At 39.4% G+C, this 23011-nt stretch overlaps 1 protein-coding gene across 2 annotated transcripts in view; it reads right to left on the minus strand.

Moving 5' to 3' along the window:
- Positions 1 to 23011, minus strand: part of RELN (reelin) — a 284024-nt gene that overhangs the window by 169832 nt on the left and 91181 nt on the right. For both annotated transcript variants that reach the window (XM_074538845.1, XM_074538846.1), the window contains exon 4: positions 41 to 111. In XM_074538845.1, coding sequence (XP_074394946.1) covers positions 41 to 111 — 71 coding nt within the window. The remainder of the gene's footprint in view (positions 1 to 40; positions 112 to 23011) is intronic.

The following is a 23011-nucleotide window of genomic DNA, read 5'->3' on the forward strand; positions in this document are numbered from 1 at the left end:
CACATTTGCCAGATATTTTTAGAATTATGGTGACTCTTACCTCCCTGTTCACACAGCTGTTGTGCTAAGGCATCCTTGAATATAACTTGGCCCCTGTGAGTAGCTGTAGCCCTGTGAACACAAAAAAGACAACAATAAATAATATAAACTTATTTATACATATATATGTATATCTTTATGCATGACTAATCAAATCAGAAGTCCCATTCTGCTTTCTTTCTGTGTTCTTTTTTGTAGTCTTCTAAATTTATAGAATAATTTGCAGTGATTGTTTTGTGCATAGCAAAAGAAAATTCCTAAACCAAAATTGTTTTGTTGGTAATAAAAATCACTGGCATGTAATGAAGAATGTCTTTAACATGTATCTGTAGCTGCACATAGAGTTTCTATATTTGAGGCCTCAAAAGTTTTGTCTAAAGAATAGTTAATTCCCATTAGTGACCCACAGCTATGTACACATGTAATGTACCACAAAACTTGTCATTGCTTCCTCATGATCAGGTAGAAATATAATGCAATGTGATTTGTTTTTCTCTTACAGAGCTCTCATGTTAGCAGCAATTGTTTTACTTTCTTTCCAGTTGCTCATTTAACCCCTCTTTTCCAAGTGCAATACTTCACAACATCAGTTTTATCTCAGAGATTTCCAAACCTCTCAGTATTTGCAAGTGTTGAATCTGAAGTCTGATTTCTTTCAAGTTCCTCCAATATCTGTCTAGATTCATGCACACTCTTCATACACGTTCTTTAACCTTTCTCTAACTAATATAAATGGGCTCAGTACAGATCCATGTGAAGATAGTGAAATGGCCTCTCAGATGAACAGTAAGATGTTGAAAACTCCTTTATGAGTGCAGTTTCTCAGCCAGCAGTGTGCCCTCTCTAATGGATCATGCCTAGCTGGCTTATGAAATGTCAGAAAAGCCCAGAAAGGAATGGTGGGAAAATGAAAACCAAAATACATTCTATTTTACTTGGCTACTAGGCCAGTTACCCTGAAAAGGAAGAATAAAATTAACATATCTAATACTAAATTTTTCAGATACAGTGGTGCCCAGGGTGAACTCATCTTCAAACTGTCAGAATACAAATAGGAGTAAAGGAAAGCTTCTCTGGGATCTACTTTGCTTTCTGTACGTGTAGGAAAGCTCTGTTTACACCAGTGTGTGTGTCCTGAAATGCCAACTGTGCTGACCTGATGCTCCTAGGGCTTTTAGACACTCTTCCTCTGCCTGAGGAAGGAGAGCTGTGCTGGTTTTTTCCACCTTGGACTTTCAGAGGCGGATGTAAAGCTGGAGCCTTGCCTCACCTGGCAGTGCCAGTATTTTGGCCACAGTCCCAGGATCACATCACCAGTGTGAGGTTTTGGTTGCACTCCCTACCATGTGCCCTACTGCAACTCCTTTAGGATTTTCAGTACTTTCATAAAATACAGCAGAACTTCATGCTATAGTTCTACATTAGCATTTCTATATCTGCTGATAAGACCAGTGACCATGCTAAGTTCAGAGTAAAATAAAAACAAATACACTGCTCCAGCACATAAAGACAAGAGAGCTGACCATTAAGTCTCATTTAAAACGATGAATTAAATAATTTATTTAAGCTCTGTTGCGATGAATATGAATGAAACTATATGATCACTACATGCATTTCTGCAATTTACCACATAGGTGTACTCAGTCATGCAAGTCAGAATTGGACCAAACAATCTCCAAAATCAAACATGTGCCCAGATTTCTTTAGAAGGACCAGATCTGGTGGCTTCCTGTGGCAGCTGAAATGGCAGGGCATCCCACAGCCAGCTTTGTGGCCAATGCAGCACCAAGAGACAGGTTTTGCAGATGTGCTTCGGTGAGGAAATTTTATGTATTGAGCTTAACATACAAGGAAAAGGCACACCTAAGGCACAGAAGTATTTTGTACAACAGTTCTATCCCCCAAGCTGTCAGGGTGGAAGAGAGGACTCTTTGCAGACAGTGGGAAAGAAAACTTTTATTAGCAGTGGACCAGGACTTCAGAGATGCTGTTTATGCAACAGCCCAGGCAACAATTCAGAATGTACACAACAATGATGGCAACCAGAGCATTCCTTTATGAGGCAGAGAAGAGCAAACCCTTGGAACACAGACCTCATGCAGAGGAGAGCTCAAGCATGTGTCTGAATGCACACAAACACCAAGTAATACCAATAATACCAAACCCTGCAGTGTTCACTGGGTCTCTGCGTGCGTGTGAGAAAAAGGGGATTTGGGCAGAGAGCCAGCACCCAGCTGAATGATCAGCATCTTTCTGTGCCTGTCATCCCTTGCTTGACAATGCAGACCAGGAGCCAAGTGCTGCTGTTCCATAGCAGGAGAGATCTGCACCCTGGGGCCAGGAGAGCAGGGCAGGAGGGGCACTGCTTGCTGCAGCCTGAGCTCCTGGCACGTTTGTCGCGCCACAGAGACTTGCTGAGGGTGCTGCTACTCCCACTTTACCAGTTTTTTCTGCTCCTTTTTCTCTGGATTTGTGCTTTACTAATGGAGCAAATGAAAATAATGCAGCACAATTATGCAGGAACTGAGCTATTTCTAGAAAGAAGTTCAAAACATACCTTTTCTGTATTGAACTTTCTTTGTTGGTGATGTTCTTACCTGACAGGTGAGGTTCACAAGACAGGATTGTGTATTTGGATTCTTTTTTTATAAAGACATTTAACATATCCAAACTCATTTCAATTGCTATATTCACACTCATATGAAGACTACATAATATTTATAATAATTATTACAAAAATAATACTGGCAATGCCTGAAAGAGATTCTACTAAAGAAAATTGTTCAACTCTTAACTCGGGTTTTGCTTTTGTGACATATATATATGTCACTATATATATATATATATATATATATATATATATATGCAGTTACTTAACTGAATATTGTGGTTTTTTGAAAAGTTTCTATGCTGTCTTAACTGCAGTTAAATATTGCTTAGAAGAAGAGCACTTACTAACTACTATTTGATGTTACTCCACACCAGTCTATAGTCCCACTCTGACATTGTCTGCTACAGGGCAAGTGACTAATCAGACCTAATGTGTCAGTCAGCCAAAAGGCAAGATGCATGTTCCATATGTCCCCAGAGAAAATTCCAAGTAGGAATTAATCTTTCCAAAGGGATGAGAATTACAAGAGAAATGGGAGACATCCCATCCTGTTCCCAGAAGAGGAACATCCTGATGTGGTTAGTGAGAGCTTTGAAAGAAAAACAACTTAGAAGTAATAAGGTTCCTCTTTATATTAACCTCACTCTTCCATTAGCCTAGATCTATTTGTGTGCCTGGGGCTGTGCAAGAGGGGATGAACTGCTTACAGAGGAATAAACAGTTCTCAACACAAAAAGACTAGATCAGGTGCCAAGGTTCACTGGCAGCTCAAGGCATTGCTAACCCCATAAATCAATTACAGCAGCTTTTAAAAGAATTTTCCTCCCTAAACCACAACTATTTGAGTAAAATCAGGTGCCAATAAGGATGCTTGGCCATCTGCACCTTTCCCTGGTGAGGGAAGGCACTGGGACAAATTCATGTGAGAGGGAGTTTCAAAAAGGCTCAGGTGCCCTACAGTAAAATACCTCATCTCATGGTGCCCCAAAGAAGGTTTTCTACAAGATCCAAGAAAAGGAGGTCATTTCTTACCTGCACTAGCAGAGTTTAACCTTGTGCCAGATACTAATAGTTAGTGGGTGCTTCTACTTGAGGAAATTCAGGGCAACATCCACAACACTGGCTCCAGGAAAATCAGTGAGTGACTGTAGGAAGCTGAGATTGGTCTTCCCCAGCCCCACAGTGATGCCCCTTGAAATCAGGTCTGTTGCCAGCACAGACTGTGTTGCTTCCCCACCACTGTGGGGGACACAGGTGATGCTAGGAAAGTAATGAGCCTGGGCTGGAGCAGAAAATAATGCACATCCAATGATTGCTGTTGGCATTTTGTGTTGAAATATCTCATAATTCACACTGGCCTTATTACATGGATTGCTAACACGTCCTTGCTAACAGGTTGCATTTTGGAGAGAGTGTTTTGGCTCAGGAGAGCACAGGCAGGAGCCTACATGGGACTGACCCTCATGTGCTGCCTCTGCTGCCCTGCTCTGCCAGCCCCACCTGTGCAAGGGACACACAGCCACATGCCCAGAGGTGGATAGCTGCCCTGCTTATGCAAATAAATGGGTTTATTTTTAATGCATTGTGGAATTTGCATGATCATGTCTGTAGGGTTGTCTTGTTTAACCCACGATCTTTAAAAAATACATTCTCCTCCAATACTGCCTAATTAAGGGATCTCTGAATAAAATAACTTAAAAGCATGATGGAGAAGAGGCCTTCAGGAACATGGGGCTGTGTTGTGCACAGCCTCTCATGCTGGGAGTGTGAATCACTTTCTTCCAGTGCCCTGCCAAGGTGGTTTATTGACCATTTTCTGTGTGCTATGAGGTGAGGTCAGGCTGGGGTGCATTTTGGATTGTGTTTCCTACCAGGGCTGGAAGCTTCAGTGACAATTTCTTCAAGAGCAGCCAGACTGAATGTCAGACCTGACTGGGAGATGGTGCTGGGGCCAGCAGGGAAAATGCACAGAGCCCTGGTGGCTGCTGATCCGAAGGCACTTGGGTGGGAGGCTTCCATCCTCTGGTTAAATGCCTCCAAGCTGTTATTTCAGTTTCCACTTGACATGCAAGTTCAGTCTAATTAAAGCAGCAGAAATGAGATCTCTGTGTTCTGAAATACACATTTTGACTCTGCTTCTCTCTGCCTGTCCCCAATGGTTCCCTCAGTGATATGTTACAGAGGAAGTCATCTGTCCTGACCATATTCAGCTGAAATTGTCAGGGAAATTTCGCAAGTAAGATGCAATTACTTATGTAGACATTTGTTAGGAGACTGGAATTGGCACACTTGCTCTAAAAACCTCAGTCAGAGGTGAAAATTCTTTGGGGGAAAGGACTAAAATGGTCAGCAAAAGCCAGGGTGTGTGCTAGAGGGCCAAGAACAAAAATTTCATTTGGGGCAACTGTCTGCTGAAGTTTGTTGTTCACATGAATGAATTATATAAATAAAAAATTACAATTAATAACTTACTTCATGGGTGAGCCTTCACATAGGGTAAATGCAAGAGGAACAAGGGCCACCTGGCTTTGTCTTTTGTCTCTGAATTTATCTCTAGGGACTGCACATGTGGGAAAAGGACGCAAACGTTGACTAAAGACTGATTTAATAAACATTTAAGAACTTTCTTTAAACAAGATTTGAATAAAAAATTCTCAAATAGAAAATAAATGAGGAGGGCCTACAGAAATTTTGTTCCAGTAGATACTGGAAAGGGAAAGATGGAAAGGGACTTCTTGCAAGGGATGCGGTGACAGGACAAGGGGGAGTGACTTCAGACTGAAAAGAGGGCAGGTTCAAAATAGATATTAGGAAAAAAAATCTTTATTGTGAGAGTGGTGAGGCACTGGAACAGGCAGGCTATTCTGTGATTCTAGTCTAGATTTTATAATTATAATTAAAAATAATTATAGTTATTTTTAGAAGATGAATGTAAGACTACAACACTGGAAACAGAGGGGCACACAGGCACCTCCAGCTCCTACACATTACAATTTTTAAGAACCCTTTTTTGTTGTCATGAAGAACACCAAACTTTTGTTTGGTTGCAAGGTGCATGTACAAAAGATGGAGACAACAGAACAATGTATACACCTTAGAAAATAGGTGAAAAAGTAAGACTTACTGTTTTAAATTGTATATTAAACACTTTCATTGTCCTTTCTCTTCAATTTCAGAGAATAAAAAGATGTGGGGTTTTTAAAAATTCTGTCTTGTTTTATGTGACTGGAATGCTTAGAGGTTCTTGCTAACTGAAAGCAGATTAGGACAATACTTTCTTCCCAGCTACAGGAAATCCAACATTTTCATTAGTATTTTGCATTGTGTGATTATAAAGGAAAGCAAATTCTATTTTTTCTATACTTGAAATAAAGGGTTATTGCAGTGGCATCTGCCAAGCAGAGAGCTCATATAAATAATAGAACAAGCATCCATTGTCTCTCTACTGACACAGTGCCAGCAACTAGGTCCCTGTTTTCTACCTTTTTCAGTCTTTGGGAGAAGACTCTGTCCTTTTTTTAGGTTTTGCAATCTATTTTACTTTATAATTTAGTGAAACATCAGTTGGATGAATTTTAGATTTTTAATGCATTGAATATTTTTAACTATTTGAAATCTATATTTAACCCTAAGCTAATGAATATACTGCATTTTTTTGTATGAAAGATACTACTTTTCCTAAATTTTGCTTATGTAGACTTTTGAAGCCTATATTCAATGAAGATATTATTCAATCACCTACATTGTCCTTCAAGAAGAACAACATTTGTCTTTTCTGGTATGAAAAGAAGAAATGTTGCAGTTACTGTGGATTTTAAAATTCTTGAAATCCCTAAATGAACACAGAGGTGTTTTTAGACCTTTTAGACATCCTTGTGCACAAGGATGGAGCACAAGGATGGGCTGGGCTGGAGCACAAGGATGATCTGGGCTGGAGCACAAGGAAGGATGGGCTGGGCTGGAGCACAGGCATGATCTAGGCTGGAGATCATCTCTTCACCCCCTGTGAGGAGAAACTGAGGGAGCAGGGCGGATTGAGCCTGCAGAAGAGGTGATTTTGGGGGGACACAGCAGCAGCCAGCAAAGGAACTTGTGCAGTTCCTCTCCATCATGGCTGTATCTTAAAACCAGACTGGATTAAAGTCCTGAGCAACCTGGTCTGGCCCTCCTTAGAGCAGGATTTTGGACTAAAATGGGATCCTGAGATCCCTTCCAGTCTGCATTTAACTACAGAACCATCATTCTAGGTCTTGTATATCTAGTAAAAGCAAATAAATGAAAGCAAGGTTTGCATCTAATCAGATTAATCATCACTTGAGAACTGATTTTCACAGAACAGAGGAATGAACCAGTTCATTATGATTAACACTTTGCACGAATATTGATATTAATTCTCCCTAATCTTGGGGGATATCTCAGAGTGCCAAAGGTTTTACATGGTCCCAGAAAACCAGGAGTTTAGAGGTACTTGATGCTCTGGGGTTTTCTGATGTGGTACATTTTTAAATGAAAGCTTGTAATAAATAGCATACTCAGCTAACACAGTAAAAACTTAAAAACATTTAAAATTAAAAATAAAAAAAAGAAATAGCATAGGAGATGCTGGGAAGAAAACAACGTTAGTTTTAAAATATCCTAAATAATGGGGAAAAGGATGATATTAATGCCACCTTTTCATTTCACTGCTCTCATGCCATCTGCACTCACTCTCCATTTCCTAGTTAACATTTCCCCAGTCTGCTCTATCCTGATTAGCTGCCCACTGCTCCCAAAGGACATTCCCACTAGCTGTGGGTGTGCTGGACTACATAAAAATCTGGAACCTTATCCCCTGTATTTGCTTTATAACCCCTACAATGCCAAATTAATTCCCTTTCTTAAAAACAACTAATTTCAGCATTAATTACAGATATGTAACTGGTGCATCCACAGTGTGTGAGTCAGCTCACAAGGGAAGGATAAAACCTGCCTCTTTAGCCTAATGCTAGAAAAATAATACAGAAAAAAACCAAAATTTCCACACACTGCACCCCGCAGCACATGGGGCAGGTTTCCCTTCCTAAAGCTTCACCAAACTCTGAAATATTGCACTCCTTGTCTAATGTTTCTTTGCAGCGTTCTCACCAACCTAAATGTTTTCAGAGGACTGAAAAACAAATGAAACATGAACACAAGTCTTTCACAGACTGATCAAAATCAAACTAAGAGAGAACCTAACACAGCTGTTAGTGAAGAATTGTTATTCTTGCTGTGAATGTGGTGAACCTCTGGAAAAAAAAAAAAAAAAGCAGGGTCACTAATCATAAAAAGGACAGTTATTTCTCCTGCATGGTTTTTAATTTTCATCCAGATTTATGAGTTGGAAGAAAGTACATATCCCTGAAGACCATACTAACTTACAAACAGAAATAGGCAGGTGAAATATTGCCTTAGGATGATAATTAATTCCATCAGCCACCAAAAAAAAAAAAAAAAAAAAAAAAGAAAAACCTGTGAAGTATCACAGAACTCCAGACAAAAGGAGCAGGTGGAATAGAATCATGTACACACCATAAACTGGAGAGACCATGGTGGAGAGCCCTGGCAGGAGCTGGCTGTGCTAGAGGAGGGTAGGAGGTTGTCTGGGGACCTTAGAGCATTGAAGGCAAGATTGAGGTGTAGTGTGAGGGCCCTGGAAGTGCTGTGGTGTGGGTGCTATTGGGGTTTACAGTCCAAAGACAAAGGAAACTTGGATTCATGGATCCTGCTGCTCACAGTATAGTTTGGCCTTTCCTCAATACAGACTTTTTTCAGAGATGCCCATGAGAGGGCTGGTTTAGGGTTGGGATTGAGAGACAATCAGACACATGGATGCCTAAATCACATCCAGCTTTCCCAGCCCAACCAGAGAGACTGAATTTAAAATTTAACCTGTTCTCTGTGTCCTTCCACAGGAAGTCCTGTCCTCCAGCCCTGCTTTCCAAACCAGCAACTTTTAGCAGCTCCTCGGGCTGAGCAGAGCCCCTGCGCTCCCCTTGCAGGGTGTTGCAATAGCTCAGCACCCCTTGGTGCTGCAGGTGGGAGCTCTGTGAGCCACAGCTGGGCTCAGCACCCACCCTCTGCCCCTGCTGCCACCTCCAGAATGGTTTCACTCAGCTGCTTCTGAGTTATTTGCAGTTTTTTCTTTATCTATCCAGGAAACCATGGCCTGCCCCTCACTGTCACACCCCAGAGAGGATCATAACAAAATCCAGTCTGGAAGGGACCTTGGGAGGTCTCCAGACCAACCTCCTGGCCAAAACAGGGTCAACTACACTATAAAACACAATAAAACACAAACAGCTCTGCTATACCTTCTACCACATTGCCTGGCAGCACACCAAGGCTCACAGTTCTGGTATTTGTGAATGCTTTTGCATAATAAAGTAATAATAGGATTATCAAAAATTGCATTTGACAAAATCTGAGCTTCACCTTCAATTGGTCAGTCACTTGACACAGGCATTAATACACTGGACTTACAACTCATTTGGACAGCAGCCTCCCATATAATATACTGTTCCAAAATAATAAGTTTGAAACCATGTTTCTCACTAGAAAACAATCCATGATTTGTCTTACTCAGAAACAAATTACCTGCTAAGCTACACTGCTATAATATCTCCTTTAGATACGCTGTGGGTAATAATTCTTTAAACCCATTATTAAAAAAGACATTGAAGTCTAAAACCTTTCTCTTAGAGTGAAGTAATAATGAAGAGATTTATAACCCTGGCCTCGAAAGAAACCAGAGTAACAGAGAATCTAAGGAACAATGTAAGTACCTCCAGGATAGATGGTTGCTCTTGCTTTTTATTACTGACTAATTTTTCCTGAGCACAAATTTGTTTTCAGAAGACTCTGGCAGAATGAGCACAACACTGGAATGGATCTTTGTAGGGAAATATCCTGTTGATGCTCTGAGATTCTTTAGCACCAACACTGGATTCCCTCTGCCCCTGGTGAACAAAGAAATGGCCATACTGGGTGAAACACAACCAGACTTCAGCTCTTCATTTATTTGCTAATGACAGTTTCCTATCAAAATTAATACACTGGGAATTCAGTTCGGTAAAGTTTCCAGGAAGGTGAACTTTTCAAACACACACAAATAATGATTGCTTTTTACATGAAATATTGCTTGGGAGCTCAAATTCCCCTGTCTGGAATCCCAAATTCCAAGTACTACAGATGAAGCCATTCATTGGAGACGTGCACATCTGCTGCTGTACACAACAGAGTGGTGCTGGAAATTAGAGAAATTCATCTGTAATTTGTGTAGCTAAGAAGTTTATGGTTGATTAATAAAACATCAAACTCAAGCTAACACTTAACGATAAAAGAGGATCTCTTCTCACAACTGATATTCTAATGGGGTATTCAGAGTGATAAGGTTTTTGAGATTTTGTGAAAATACTGCATCAAATAAACAAAACCAAAAAAATATGGGTTTGCTCTTGCAAATCTCTCCTCTCCAACTTTGGGTACTAGGTCGACTGTTGCATTTAGTCCACTTCCCTCCATCCTTATGGAAGGACACTTCCCATGAGCTGCCTGAGATAAATTCACAAGTGATAAATTGAACAGGTTTTATAAAACCTTGGTTTTCTGAGAATTCTCTTTGTCAAAATTATCCAAAGTATTGGCTCCAGACAGAGTCCCCTGGAATGGGAAGTAGTGACATCCCATATGTGACAGAAATCTTCCCAGTGCAGTCCAAGTAAAACTGACCAGACTAAGGATGGATTCATAACAGATACTAGATTTCATGAAAAGTTACATAAAGGTACTACAAGTGCAATTAGCAATTTCCTGTTTTGAATGATCATCAGGAATCTGCTGATCTCAGGGAAAAATAAATCCCACATCTGCACAGAGAAAGGCTGAAACCTTGAAAAATTACAATGGAAACACAATACAACATAAGCTAGAAGGCACCTTGTTGCTGTGAATGGGGTGGATGTGGCAGACAGTCAAAAGAATTGAAGCAAGACCCCTCAGAGAGATGGAACAACTGTTAGCTGGTAAAGGTGTGTGGATGACAGAGATACAACTATAAAATCAGGAGAAAATAAGACATATTTGAGAACAGCATCCAAACCAATGGTGTAAAAATAGCAGCACTAATTATGCTGTACCACTTGTTTGGCACATGCTAAGACAACAGGCAAACTTCATCCACTGGCAAAGATAACTCTATGTTATTTCCACACAAAGACTGTTAAAAACAGTATATTGCAAATAACAAATAAAATATTTTAAAATACAGCTAGTGACTTTTAGCTTCCAGGTGCATCCATCTCTGAGGATCCCGCATGATATTGCTGCCCTTTTTCTTAAAAAAATTATGCATTTAAAAAATTTTATTGACCTGAGGCCAATCCCTTGCATTTAAACTAAAGACTTGGGTTTATGTATTAATAATACCCAGGGGAGACATGTGAACATGCACCTTTTAGCTTAAGAATTTCAAATGGTCTATTTACTTCTATCTTTCAATATGTATTCCATTTCACCATTGTTCTGACTGCATTATTGAGTTAATGATTCCTAAACTAAGAGCTACAGGAAACATTATAAATGTTTTAGATACTTTTAGTAAACCAAAACAGGAATATTTTCTGAGGTTCCATTCACAAATCTTTTGATCTGTGCTTAACACAAAAATTTACATGTTGTCTTGCTGCAGGAAATATCTTCCTTTTTTGCAGCTGTCAGTAGTGTGGAAAATTGTTCTTCAATACTTCTCATGCTGACACTTGGTCTTTTGAGGAGTTTATTATAGGAACACAGTAAAGAACTTTGCCCTGTTGGTTTTAGGAAGCAAGAATGAAACTGCTTTTTTATGTTTCCAGGCTATTTCATCTGCTTCATTATGCACAACAAAATACATTAAATTTCAGAAAATCTTTGCTTTTCAAACACTAAGATTTGTGCTATTGAATGGGATTTAAATGAACCACACCTACATTTCTTAATAGTCTCTAAAATAGTATGCATGTTTTGAAAAAACATTTTTACCAATTAACACTTCCAAAACTTGTATCAAAATAAATTTTATAAAGCCATTTTAATTTCTGGGGACATACTTTAAAAGTATCCTGTTTAAATCCTTGCTTTCCTGAACTCAGGAATCCATGTCTGCATTCCTGGTGTCAGGTATGCTGAATGATGCTGCTTCATGACTTCATTATAGTATGGGTTTATTTGGTACTGGTTCAACTTTGTGTATTTTCCTGTATCCCCTCCATGCAGCAGGAGTGTATGCACAGTCATTCCACACCTGCAGGAAGGAGAAGTGATTTCTAAGCCGCAGAAAGCTCATCACTTGCAGCAACACTGGTACCACCTTTCTCTTGGTCTCCCAACTCCATCCCCTCCCAGCTGAGGAGTAGTTTGCTAAGACACACACTCAGCTGGGGCCTCTTGCCAAGCTTGAGCTTCCTCAAATTCTTCATTTGTATACAATAATCCTTCCCACTATGGTCCTCTATATTTAGACATCCAAGATAATATTATTAAAGACACCTAAGCTGTTGTCAACTTTCATTGGAAGGGACAAACTCAGAAATAATTAATGCAAGGAGAAAGAGGGATGGACAAGCAGCATTTCCCCTCCAGAAATACATCCTATGCTACATTAAATTGAATTTCCCTGCAGGTTTTGTCTTTCTGTTTTTAACTGACACAGGCACATTTAATGCTGGAGACAGAAGATTTTAATATTAGTGACTGTTTGGAAACTGGACAGCTGCCCAGGAAATGGGTCTGTACTGTGTCACCATGTACAGCAGTCACACATTTTAGAACAGCACCCTCCTAACCAAAGGACACACAATATAATGAAGAAAAATCACCCCAGTCACTGTTATTTCAGAAGTACAGGTAAGTGAAGTGAGCTTGCAGTTAATTCTTGCACCATTAACCTCTGATCCTGAACGAGCTCTGTGGTCTGGAGCACATTAATGACATTAAGTGGGGACATGACAGCTCTGGGCTGAGCCCCTTTTGCCCAGCCTAAGGATGCCATAACCAACCCGATCTGCATTTCCTTTGCACAGCTGAGCAGAAGGTGTTCCAAACTACCCTGCTGCAGCTTGGGCATGGCTGCCAGCAGGGGTGGGAGAGGTGGAAGACCTGGAAATCTCTGGGCCACAACCCCCTGAGACCAAGGGATCCCTCAGGGCCCACACACCTTCCCCAAACTCACCTTAACATCACCCAGCACAACAATGGGCAGGAGGGCTGCTCGATGTCAGCTGGCAGGATGAAACATTTTTGGAAGATTTGGGTAAAACACTCATGAGAATTTCTAATTTTCACACATAGATGCCTTTTTTTATGGAACAGTATCTAAGTTTTGTTTACAAACTGAATAAAATTATCCATTACAAGTGTCCTATTCCAACTTAATTTTAAGTGAAAATTAAAAAAAATCCCAACAATCTCTTGCAGCTTTGTGTAAAAAACTTCATCATATATTTAAATTGATTTTTTTCTCTTGTTCTAACAAATGCTAGAAAATATTAAAGAAAGTGCACACAGGATATGGCATGAAAGCTGGGACCAAAAGGCCCTGTAGTCTGATTTCTCTCCTTCTCCAGAGATATGTTATTTGTTCTACTGTCCTTTGTTTCCACTCAGAACAAATGTTTAAAATACCGAACAAAAATAATTCCTTCATTTTCACAAAACATTTTTTTCTGTGTGTAATGTGTAAACAGTAGTATTCTCCCATGAATGTAATTCCTTCCAGCCATTTCAAATGCATGCTGACTATTTTGTTAACTCCAAGAAGTGTCAAAGAGAACATATCCTGCTTCCTGCAGCAAAGTGATAAGAAAACTTCTAGCAAATGACAGCCCGGGCTCCTGCATAATTAACACTTCCAATAAATTGCATCCTAAGCTTCTTGCTTCAAATTTGCCATTATATATGAATGATACTGTCAAGAGTTCATATGTACTTGGAGTAATAGTGAGGTGAAAGTGCATTTTCAAGTCAGTGCCAATCCTAAATTTAGGCTTCCTAAGAATAATTTTTTACCAAAGCCAAAGGGAAAATAAATATTTTCATAAAATTTATAAAAAAGTAACCAGATACTAGTTAAATATTCTGACAGGTTTTTCAATGCTCTGGATTTTAATGTACTAATTCAAGAGAAAAGAGTTAAGAAAAGAAAGACTAAAATAGAAGTTTATTCATATTTCTGCTTAGGAGTAAAAATAACAGAACAGTTAGAACTACTACAAAATATTGGATTTTTAAAGTGTAATTTACATCGTTAACAATTGTATTTATTGCAGAGAATAGGCAAGATTTGTCTTTAAATTTATAGATTCCCTTAACAATAGTTTTAAGTATATACATGTAAATATATTCCTTTTTGGCTTGTGGTAAAAATAATGATAGCATTTGCACCCAAATATATAAAGCCAGAAATGCTATTCACTTGACAAACTGCACTGTATTGCTTTCTATTATTCTCATGGAGAGCATAAGGGTGTATAGAGAGGGTCTGAAATGCAATCAGAAGAGGTATTGTAAAGCATATTTTTGACACCATCTAGCCCAGCCTACACTTAAATGAGAGGTTGGTGCCTCTTATGAATTAAACATAATTCTTGATTTATGTTCTGTTACCCTTGTATCAAAACCCATAGTTCCAGAGCAATGTCACTGTGAATTCATTTAATGATATTGATGATACACCTAATGCAGAGAATACAAAGTAACAAGCAGTGCAGAGTATGGCTTTATAAATCACTCCTACAGAGCATTAGGCAATAAATAACAAGCCATTAATTCACTCTAAATTATGCTAAAACATGAAAACTACTTGTGCAGCAAATTATAAATACCTGCCATTTCTAATAAAAATGTGCATCTTCTGTCCAAGAAATTTTATCAAATCACTACATACATATCTGTCTTCAAATTGAGTGGGTTTGTATTAGACCTCCTTTCTTTAAAACAAGACACAGATTGCAAAAACAACGCAGCAGTTCAGTCACCCTCAAGGTAGTTCAAGAACCCAATGTCTCAAACCACTTCAGCACCTGCATTTCATGGGTGTGATTCTCAAGTTCCTGACTGCACAGACACCTCTCCCAACAAATCCTGGTGCTGCTGCAGCTCCTCAGCTGAATATGAAGCCCCAGGACCTGGGAGTCCTTGCACTGTGAATTATCAATTCCGTATCACAGGGGAAGCTCTCATGTCCTGTGTGTACACCAAAACTCACACTACCCACCCAACACCATCCTCTGAATGGGACTCAGAACAGCATAATCTGCTCTAAATGACATTAGGAAACATCTTCCTTGAGAAAATTGAAATTGGAGAGCAATGAATTATTGATTTACACATCATCTGATGCTGATGACTGTTAAGAGTTGTTATGGTTGAGAGTCTTTGGCAGAGAAACCAGATAATTTATTTCTTATGGTCTACTTTGTAGTATTTGAGGAAATTATATTTCAAGTGTTGGCCTTTCTGCAATTACTCAGCATGAGCTGAGTATCTTTTTGTCTGTATCTAAGAAATGGTAAAGCAACCTCCAATTATATTTACTGGTTAAAAGCTTTAAAATCCTTTAGAGACCCAAATTCCTATGGTCTACAATTCATGGGGTGACTACTGTGGATTACGACCCTCTTGCTACTAGCAATGTCATGAATGTAACAACCGTAAAAGAAGCAGTTTGATTCCCTGGGAATCATCTCTCTTCCTCCTTGTTGGATCTGCTAAGGGGTACAAGGGGCACAATGAGAAAAAAGTAATTTTGCTAGAAAAAGTAAGACTGTAAACCTAAGGAATCTGATTAATGGACCATGCACTCACCATGCTGACCGAAGCCCAAATCTTTCAGGACACTCAGCCTGGTTAGTCAAAAAGCAGGGCAAAAAGCAGGCTGACAATTTGTATGCTACTGAACTTAGGGTGGCTCTTTTATTCCTCCATTAATCTATTAACAAAAAGGGAAAATTCTCGTATTAAAAATGACAGTGAGAAAGCTGAAGGCTGATTCTTGAGTCCAGGAGTTGGATACTGTCCCCGTTTCATATTAATGAAGATAAAACCTTTTCATGATCCCTTTTTACCTTAGTTACCCAACAGTGTTTAAGTAAAAGAAATAAAACTGCTCGAATTATTACGACAATGTCAAACCTTAGTTTGGGTTTCCCCAAACTTTTGTCTCCTCAATCTCTGCTCCTCTCCCCATAAAACAGTAATCTCCAGTACTGAGTCACCTCCTAACCTGACATTTTGATAGTGGAAATTTAAGGATTGCCACAGGCACAGACGTGTCACTAAAACTAAACAAAACAGCTTTGTATGAATAACAAAGCTGTCTCTCAAGGGATTTTACTTTTTCCAAATTTCTGTAGGCAAGATGCTGACTTTCTGCAGGAAGTCTTCACAGGCCTGGCTTAACCTGCACCCCTATGAGCTTTGCTGTCTCACCAAAAGCTCTCTGCTCTTTTCTGTTTCCCAGACTGCATTTTTGTGTACTCAGCCATTTCTGTATTTCCCAAAATAATATACCAATGAGAAACACAGTAAACAGTTCTTTCTAACTATCTCATCTGGAATTATATCTCCCATTTTAACTTTTCCTTTGAAAAGAAACCACTGAGTCTAACACTGCTTTAACGACATTTTTAGAATACAAATATAATTATACTCTGCATATGTGAACCTCAATGCTAAAATTTAGCTTCATCTATCCATAACTGTGCATCAGTTGCCGGGAGACCAAAGATTATGCTGCTCACTGTCTTTCTTTCTCTTGCTTTGTATTTCAACAGCCTTCAACATCCCTTTGCATACTAACAGCTGCACTGTTAGTATGGTACTTTTGCTCTTTAAATTGTTTCAGTGATTGTGTGAGCAGATTGAGGTCAGTATAATGCCCTCGAAATTCCAAGTGGCAAAGCACTTGTGTTATGGACATAAAATCTGTGATGCCCATAGCCCAGACTTTTCTACATAAAAATACACTGACTCTGACCCAGTTATCCAGCTTTGGCCCAGGTTTAAAAAAACCTATTAAAAAAAAAAAATGTTCCAAAGGAGCACATTAGGAGAAACTCATATATTGCAAACATTAGACACAGGCTGGCAGAAACTCGTATATTGCAAACGCTAGACACAGGCAAAGCATCAGGATACCAGTCTGTAGAGACCAGGCTCAAATGTAAAATTCATCAAAATAAAGTTCTAAAGTATAAATACAGACTTTCTATATGGACAATGACAGCCCAAGCCATTACTGGTCTTCTAGCTGTATTTCCTAATTCTCACAAAACCTTGAAATTAAGTACTGCCAGAAGTAAAAGTTACACTTCTCATGTTTTGCCTTAGTAATAACTAAACAACTAGCAATAACAGCAATAACTCTGTAGCTGAAGACAGCTATTCTTAATTTGGTATTATTTTGCTAGAATCACTGCTGATTTAACTTTGCCCATGCAGACTCTCTGAATCCATAGCTCCACATCCATACAGCAGGCAGTCAATTTCTGGGGGTGCATTGTCTGGGTGTGCTGCCCAGCCCTGGCTGGAAATGCTCTGGTGTTTGGCAAGTGCTCACTGACAGTGAATCTGCAGGAATGCACAGACATGAAAGGTATTATTACATTGCTATTTGTTATGCTAATTTTCTTAAGGGCCTGTTGGAATTTCATTATAAACCATATTTTCAAGGAGCCCATAAATCAACCATGAAATGTATTCTGTGCTCACACTTTCACAGACTGAATGAGACCCAATGACTTGATTTTGCCAATTTAAAGGGGAAAAGAAAAAGAGAAAGAGGGTTTATTAAAATTCTATTTATTAATTTTTCAAACATAACTTGCAAATTTAAAGACACTATTAAAGCACTGCTAAAGAGAGCACTGCAAAGCTTCCAGCGCTTGTGAACGCTGAGCTTCACTTACTCCATAATTTTGTTACTGTCTGGAAATCTAATTAAACTCATGAAAACTTAATAAAGTTGGCTAATATCTCTGTTTTGGCTGAGGTTTGTACCACTCCCTTTCTCTCTGTCACTGGGAGTTCAGTGCTGCTGAACGTTCTAGCCTCACACACAGAGCTCCAGGCAGCTGAGAGCCCCCAGGTGTGCTGCAGCCTCTGGAGATCCAGGGCTCTCGGGTCACAGGGACCAATAACTGCTCTGCCCTGGCTCTGGCACTCCCTGGCAGCTCCATCTGGGAATTCACATCCCAAGTCACATTCTGCAACAGAAAATCCCTGCTGACAAAAGTGAGGAAGAAACCCAGCCTTGAAATCCAGCCTGAATACCTGTGAGATGGATCAGCATCAAGAGAGGTGAGTTGCTGATGCAAGTTAATTACTGTTACCAAATTAAACTACTGCAACATGACTGCCTTTACTGACCACTGTAATAGGCATCCAATAGTCATCCATATCACATTGCACATCATCAGCCAACCTCAGATTTTTAAATTTGTTTTTTATTCCTTCTCCTAGTCCACAGGGCTTCCAGCTAAAAGCATTTCAGAGCTCTGAACATAGTCACAACCAACAAACCTAGCTGTCAGTTAGATCCTGGTGAGTTAGAAATCAACAACAGAAATATCCTTACAAATACAAGTAAACAGTCATGACATATCCTAAACACTAGCAAGAGTGAGATCTATTTTATTTTTATTTTATTGAGCAAACATACAGTAAAAATTTTTAACTGCAAATTGTCCTCGTGTGAGATGCTTTGTTTTTGTATCAAAGCAAAGCATTAAAAGATCAATCCTTAAAAGCTTAACAACAAAAAAGGCCAAGTGCAATCTACATACACTGAAACTAATTACTTTTATGACAATCTACTTATCCACCACATCAGTCTGGCAACCTAATAAATGAATTCCCAGAGTCTTAGTGTCTACAGGTTGTGCCATATGGCAATGCAAAGTTAGATTTAGATGTGATTTCAGTGTCACAATGGTTGTCTTTAAAGGCACAAACAAGTGCACTAATACACGAGGAATTAAATGATTTTTAGAAATTTAACATTAAATAATTTTCACTTTTCTGAATGGTGACTCATGGAGACCATAGTGCTCTGCCAGGATTATGAATTTTTCACTATTGATGGGTGTGTTGCTGTCACAGGAGAGCTAAGAATAGACCTCATAAGGAGGAGAAAACACTTGCAATGGATGTTCTGTGCAATATTGGAGAGGGGTTGCAAAAACAAAAAAAAAAAAAGATGAACTGTTATGTCAGAGAAAATGCCAACAAGGACAAATATTTGTGAGACCACATTTCATATTCCCAAATAAAAGACACTGAAATCCTTGCAGAGGCTAGATGAAATCTGATGTATCCTTGGTGTACTTCAGAACAAAGACAGTATCATGGATTCCAGATCTGTTTGCTCTCCCCCCATGAGAAGTAAAGCTGACATTCCTCATCCATCAGCATGGACAATGGCTCACAGTGATATAAACTAGTGGTTTCCAGGCAAGGGGCACCTCACGTGGCTTTGAAAGAGAGAGGAGGGTTGGAGCACCATGTGCTCCCCTTCCCATGGAATCAAGATGCAGATCCCTTCTGTGGAAGAGTCAGGAGCCACCTCAGTGCAGTTACAGCCTCCAACCCAGATGAGCACAGACCTGCCAGCAGCTACAGTCAGAGCCACGTTAAACAGGATAGAGATGTGGGCTACAGACATCAGCTGACAGTAGAAGGAACAGCTCAAACAGAGAGTTGTCTTTTCCAACCCTTCACTGGCCTGACTCTGGGACTCTTGATGCTGAGAACAATCAGGAAAAAAAAGGTCTATAAGAATTTAAAAGCTCCACAGAATAAGAAACCCAGTGCTCAAAGGTGCTGGGAGACACACCTTTCTTAAGAAATGAAATTTCATCATGTTAAGTAACAGCAGAGCTCCAGCCTTTTGGAATGTTTTTTGAAACAAAACACACAACAATTTGCACATAAATAATTAGAATGATGACCTAATTGCCCATACTATTTAAAAAGTTCTGGCTAGGAACACTGGAGACCCACAAAACAGTGCCAGCTCCAAGAACAGTAGCTCCAAAGCTGGACACCTCACCCCAAGGAAAGTTCAGCTCTCCCTGGCAAGCAGGAAAATATCCAAACAGATTTCATGGCTTCTGGCAAGGTAAAGCATCACAGCTGAAACGTCTGCCCTTGCAAAAATCACAGTTGAAATTTTACATGACTTTCAGCATGATTCAAGTGCCCCAAGGTATGCAGGGCATGTGGGCCTGAGAGAGCAGCTGAGGAAGCCCAGCTCTGGATGCACATGGGTGCCTCACTGCAAGTTTCCCAGGCACAGGGATTCAGGCACGTGTAGTTTTCGTAGCTGATGAAGGGAGAGAGGGTCTCTCCCAAAATCTCAGAAGGGACACCAGTAACTGACCAGCCGTGATCCCACATGTCTGTGTGTCCTGAATCAAGGAAAAGTAGCCTCAGTCACTTCATTAAGCCATGTATATTCATGACCCTTTTCTCCATTCTGTCAGTAATAAACCAAATGGCAAAGCACTGAGCCTGGAAACAGCTGATATTGACTCAGTTCCCAACTTGGTCCAGGGCTGGTCCAAGGATCTCCTCTCACAGAACAGGGCTTTTCCCATTTATGTACGAGCTAAAACCTTCCATTTAACCCTGGCACTGTGTAGCTTCTTACAGCCAGACGAAGTCAGAAAATAACCCCTCAACAACTACAGCCTAGAAAATAGAAAAGGGATCCAATATTTAATCCTTAATCCTTCCATGGGGCCAGAGGCCATGTGTCTCTCAGTCCTACCATGTTGTACACAGCAGAGAACTGAGCTCCTCTCCTCCTAACCCAGAATGGCTCCAGACAAAGCCACCTACAATATTTCAGCTCTTTCCATCCACTTCCTAAAGCTTATATCATGAGCATACCCACAGTCCAGACAGAACAGATGCCACCACATCCAAACCCAAATTCAACCCTGCAGATGAGGGTCAGGTATCTCTGAGCCCCCAGCACATCGTGCTGTGACTGGGTTTATAAACTCAGCATATACAGCAGCAGAGACCAAACCTGGAGCAAGCATTCCCCAAGCACCTGAAATGGTGTTGGAAAACATGAAGAAGGGATATGTGATGGACCACTACCTGGCAAGCTCCTCCTGGGGGCTGGATGCTGCAGGGGTAGCTAATTGTTTTCATTTGCTGTGCTATGAAATCCCAATACTACCTTCCCCCAGACCAGGGAAGTACTGACCATTTAACGTTCTTTTCAGACTTGGTTCTGCTTCACTGAAGACATAGTTACTATAAAATTAGCAAACTGCAAAATCCCTAGCGCTAATTGATATTATTTATAAAGGATGAGCATTGCTTTCACCCTAATGTTTTATGAGAATAAACCTTTCTAATAATTGTACAAAATCAAAGAGGAAGATACGGCCCTCTGTTTTAAACAAACTTCAAATAGTTTTTGGCATATTTGGTTTGTTGTTATTATTGCTTTGTTTTTAAAGTTCAGTGTCTTCTAGAGATGTCATTTTCCCTTTTAATGTTGGCAATTTTCCAAATTCTAAGGAAGTTTCCCAGCACTTCACATGCTGTCACAGCATCTTCAAGCCATCTTTACAGCTCTTCCATCGTATTTTCTATAAAGAAAAACTTTCAGCTCATAATTGCAGCAGCTGCTAATGAAGATTTCTAGGCATTCTTCTAATTGATGAGGAGAGAATGACAAATATTTTAAGTATCCATTAAGCTGTGCTAAATCAATGGTGATTTACCCAGAATTTCTATAGGAGCACACAGCACATCCACTTTAATATCAAGTGAGTTAATTGTGATCAATGATACTACAGTAGAAGGCAAACGAATCCTTAATGACAAGAAACTTCGCGTGCAATAAAAATAGAAGCTAACAAGAAACCTCCTTGCTGCATTTTTCACATTACATCATTAGTAACTACTGTACTGGAAAAATGAAAAGGAAAATATGAACATTTTAAAGACTTCTACAGATCAATCAATTTTACAAAACATAATAGGATAAAGAAAAAAATGGTAAGATTTTCTATCATTCTTTTTTTATGTACATACATTTTGGAAATTTATTTTAATGGGTATTAGATTAATGAAAAAGTTATCATCACAGATTTCAGGGTTATTTTTTTAGCCACTGAATACAAGACTGGGGTCTCTATGGGTGTCCTTGTCTCACTTTTACAACCTCTTTTGTTTGACTTGTAGGTTTTAATGTGCATCATAACACCTCTCATCCAGCAGTAAGAAATTCTCTGGGGAACACTTGCAGAAAATAGGACATTGAGTCCATAATTAAAGTAATCTCTTCCCAGGCAGATGCTTCAGTTGGCTCTGTTATCACATATTACAAAAGGCATCTTGAGGCCCATAAAATGTGTGGCAAATAGCTTTGGAGATGAGAAACAGCAATTTTTCATCTAATTTTGATCCATAGACATGTAAGTACTGTATTGCCACTTTTGGTATGAAGCCAAATAACTATTGTGGTTGTTGAAATAAGCTTGGCAGTAACCAAAATTAAAGAGTACTCCAGCTTTTATCATCAGTCAGGAAAGCCTTTTTCTAGCCATCTTTGCACTTAGCAAATAAGCATGCCATCTCAAATATGCGAGTTAATGCCTACATCTGGATTTAGAAGAAAGGCTTTATACAGCTTAACTTACCATACATATTCTCTCTCCATTTGTGTGTTAAAGCCATCGCTCAAATTATGGCCCTGACATCTTCACTGCATTGCCAAACTGTCTGTGATATTGATTGGGAGTGTTTCTACTATTTATTATTTGCATTTTAGGATGTTTAGGACATTGCTCTTTGAATGTGTAAGTAGGTTCTGCAAAGTAATTTGTTCCTATCAGTTATAATGCTTTGCATAAACACTGATGGTGATAGGAGCTGGCTGAATTTGAGGAACAGGTTTTTACTTCCTGACTGCAGCAATATGTTCAACATGGGCAAAATTTGACCTCAGACTACTGAAGTACTGAAAATAAAGACAGAATTACTTTCTTCCATTATTCATTTCTTCGAAATTGTTATTTTAAACTCTTCCCTACTTGGGTGGGAAATCACAGAGATTGCTGGAGAGCTTCTTATTCTTTAAGACTTCAAAAATGCATTTTTCACAGAAAATGGCTCAAGCAAATGTACATTGCTACTTGAGCTAAACAGCTTATGTTGATCTAAGAGGGATATTTGGAAGGTTATAAGAGAAAATGTATTTCTTACATTTCCAGTAAGAACTAAAAAGATTCAAGCCACTCCAAAACAATAAGGAAAACAACACCATCAACCTTAAAACATAAT

This window comes from Zonotrichia albicollis, chromosome 4 (assembly GCF_047830755.1).
Source record: "Zonotrichia albicollis isolate bZonAlb1 chromosome 4, bZonAlb1.hap1, whole genome shotgun sequence".
NCBI classification, from domain to species: Eukaryota; Metazoa; Chordata; class Aves; order Passeriformes; family Passerellidae; genus Zonotrichia; species Zonotrichia albicollis.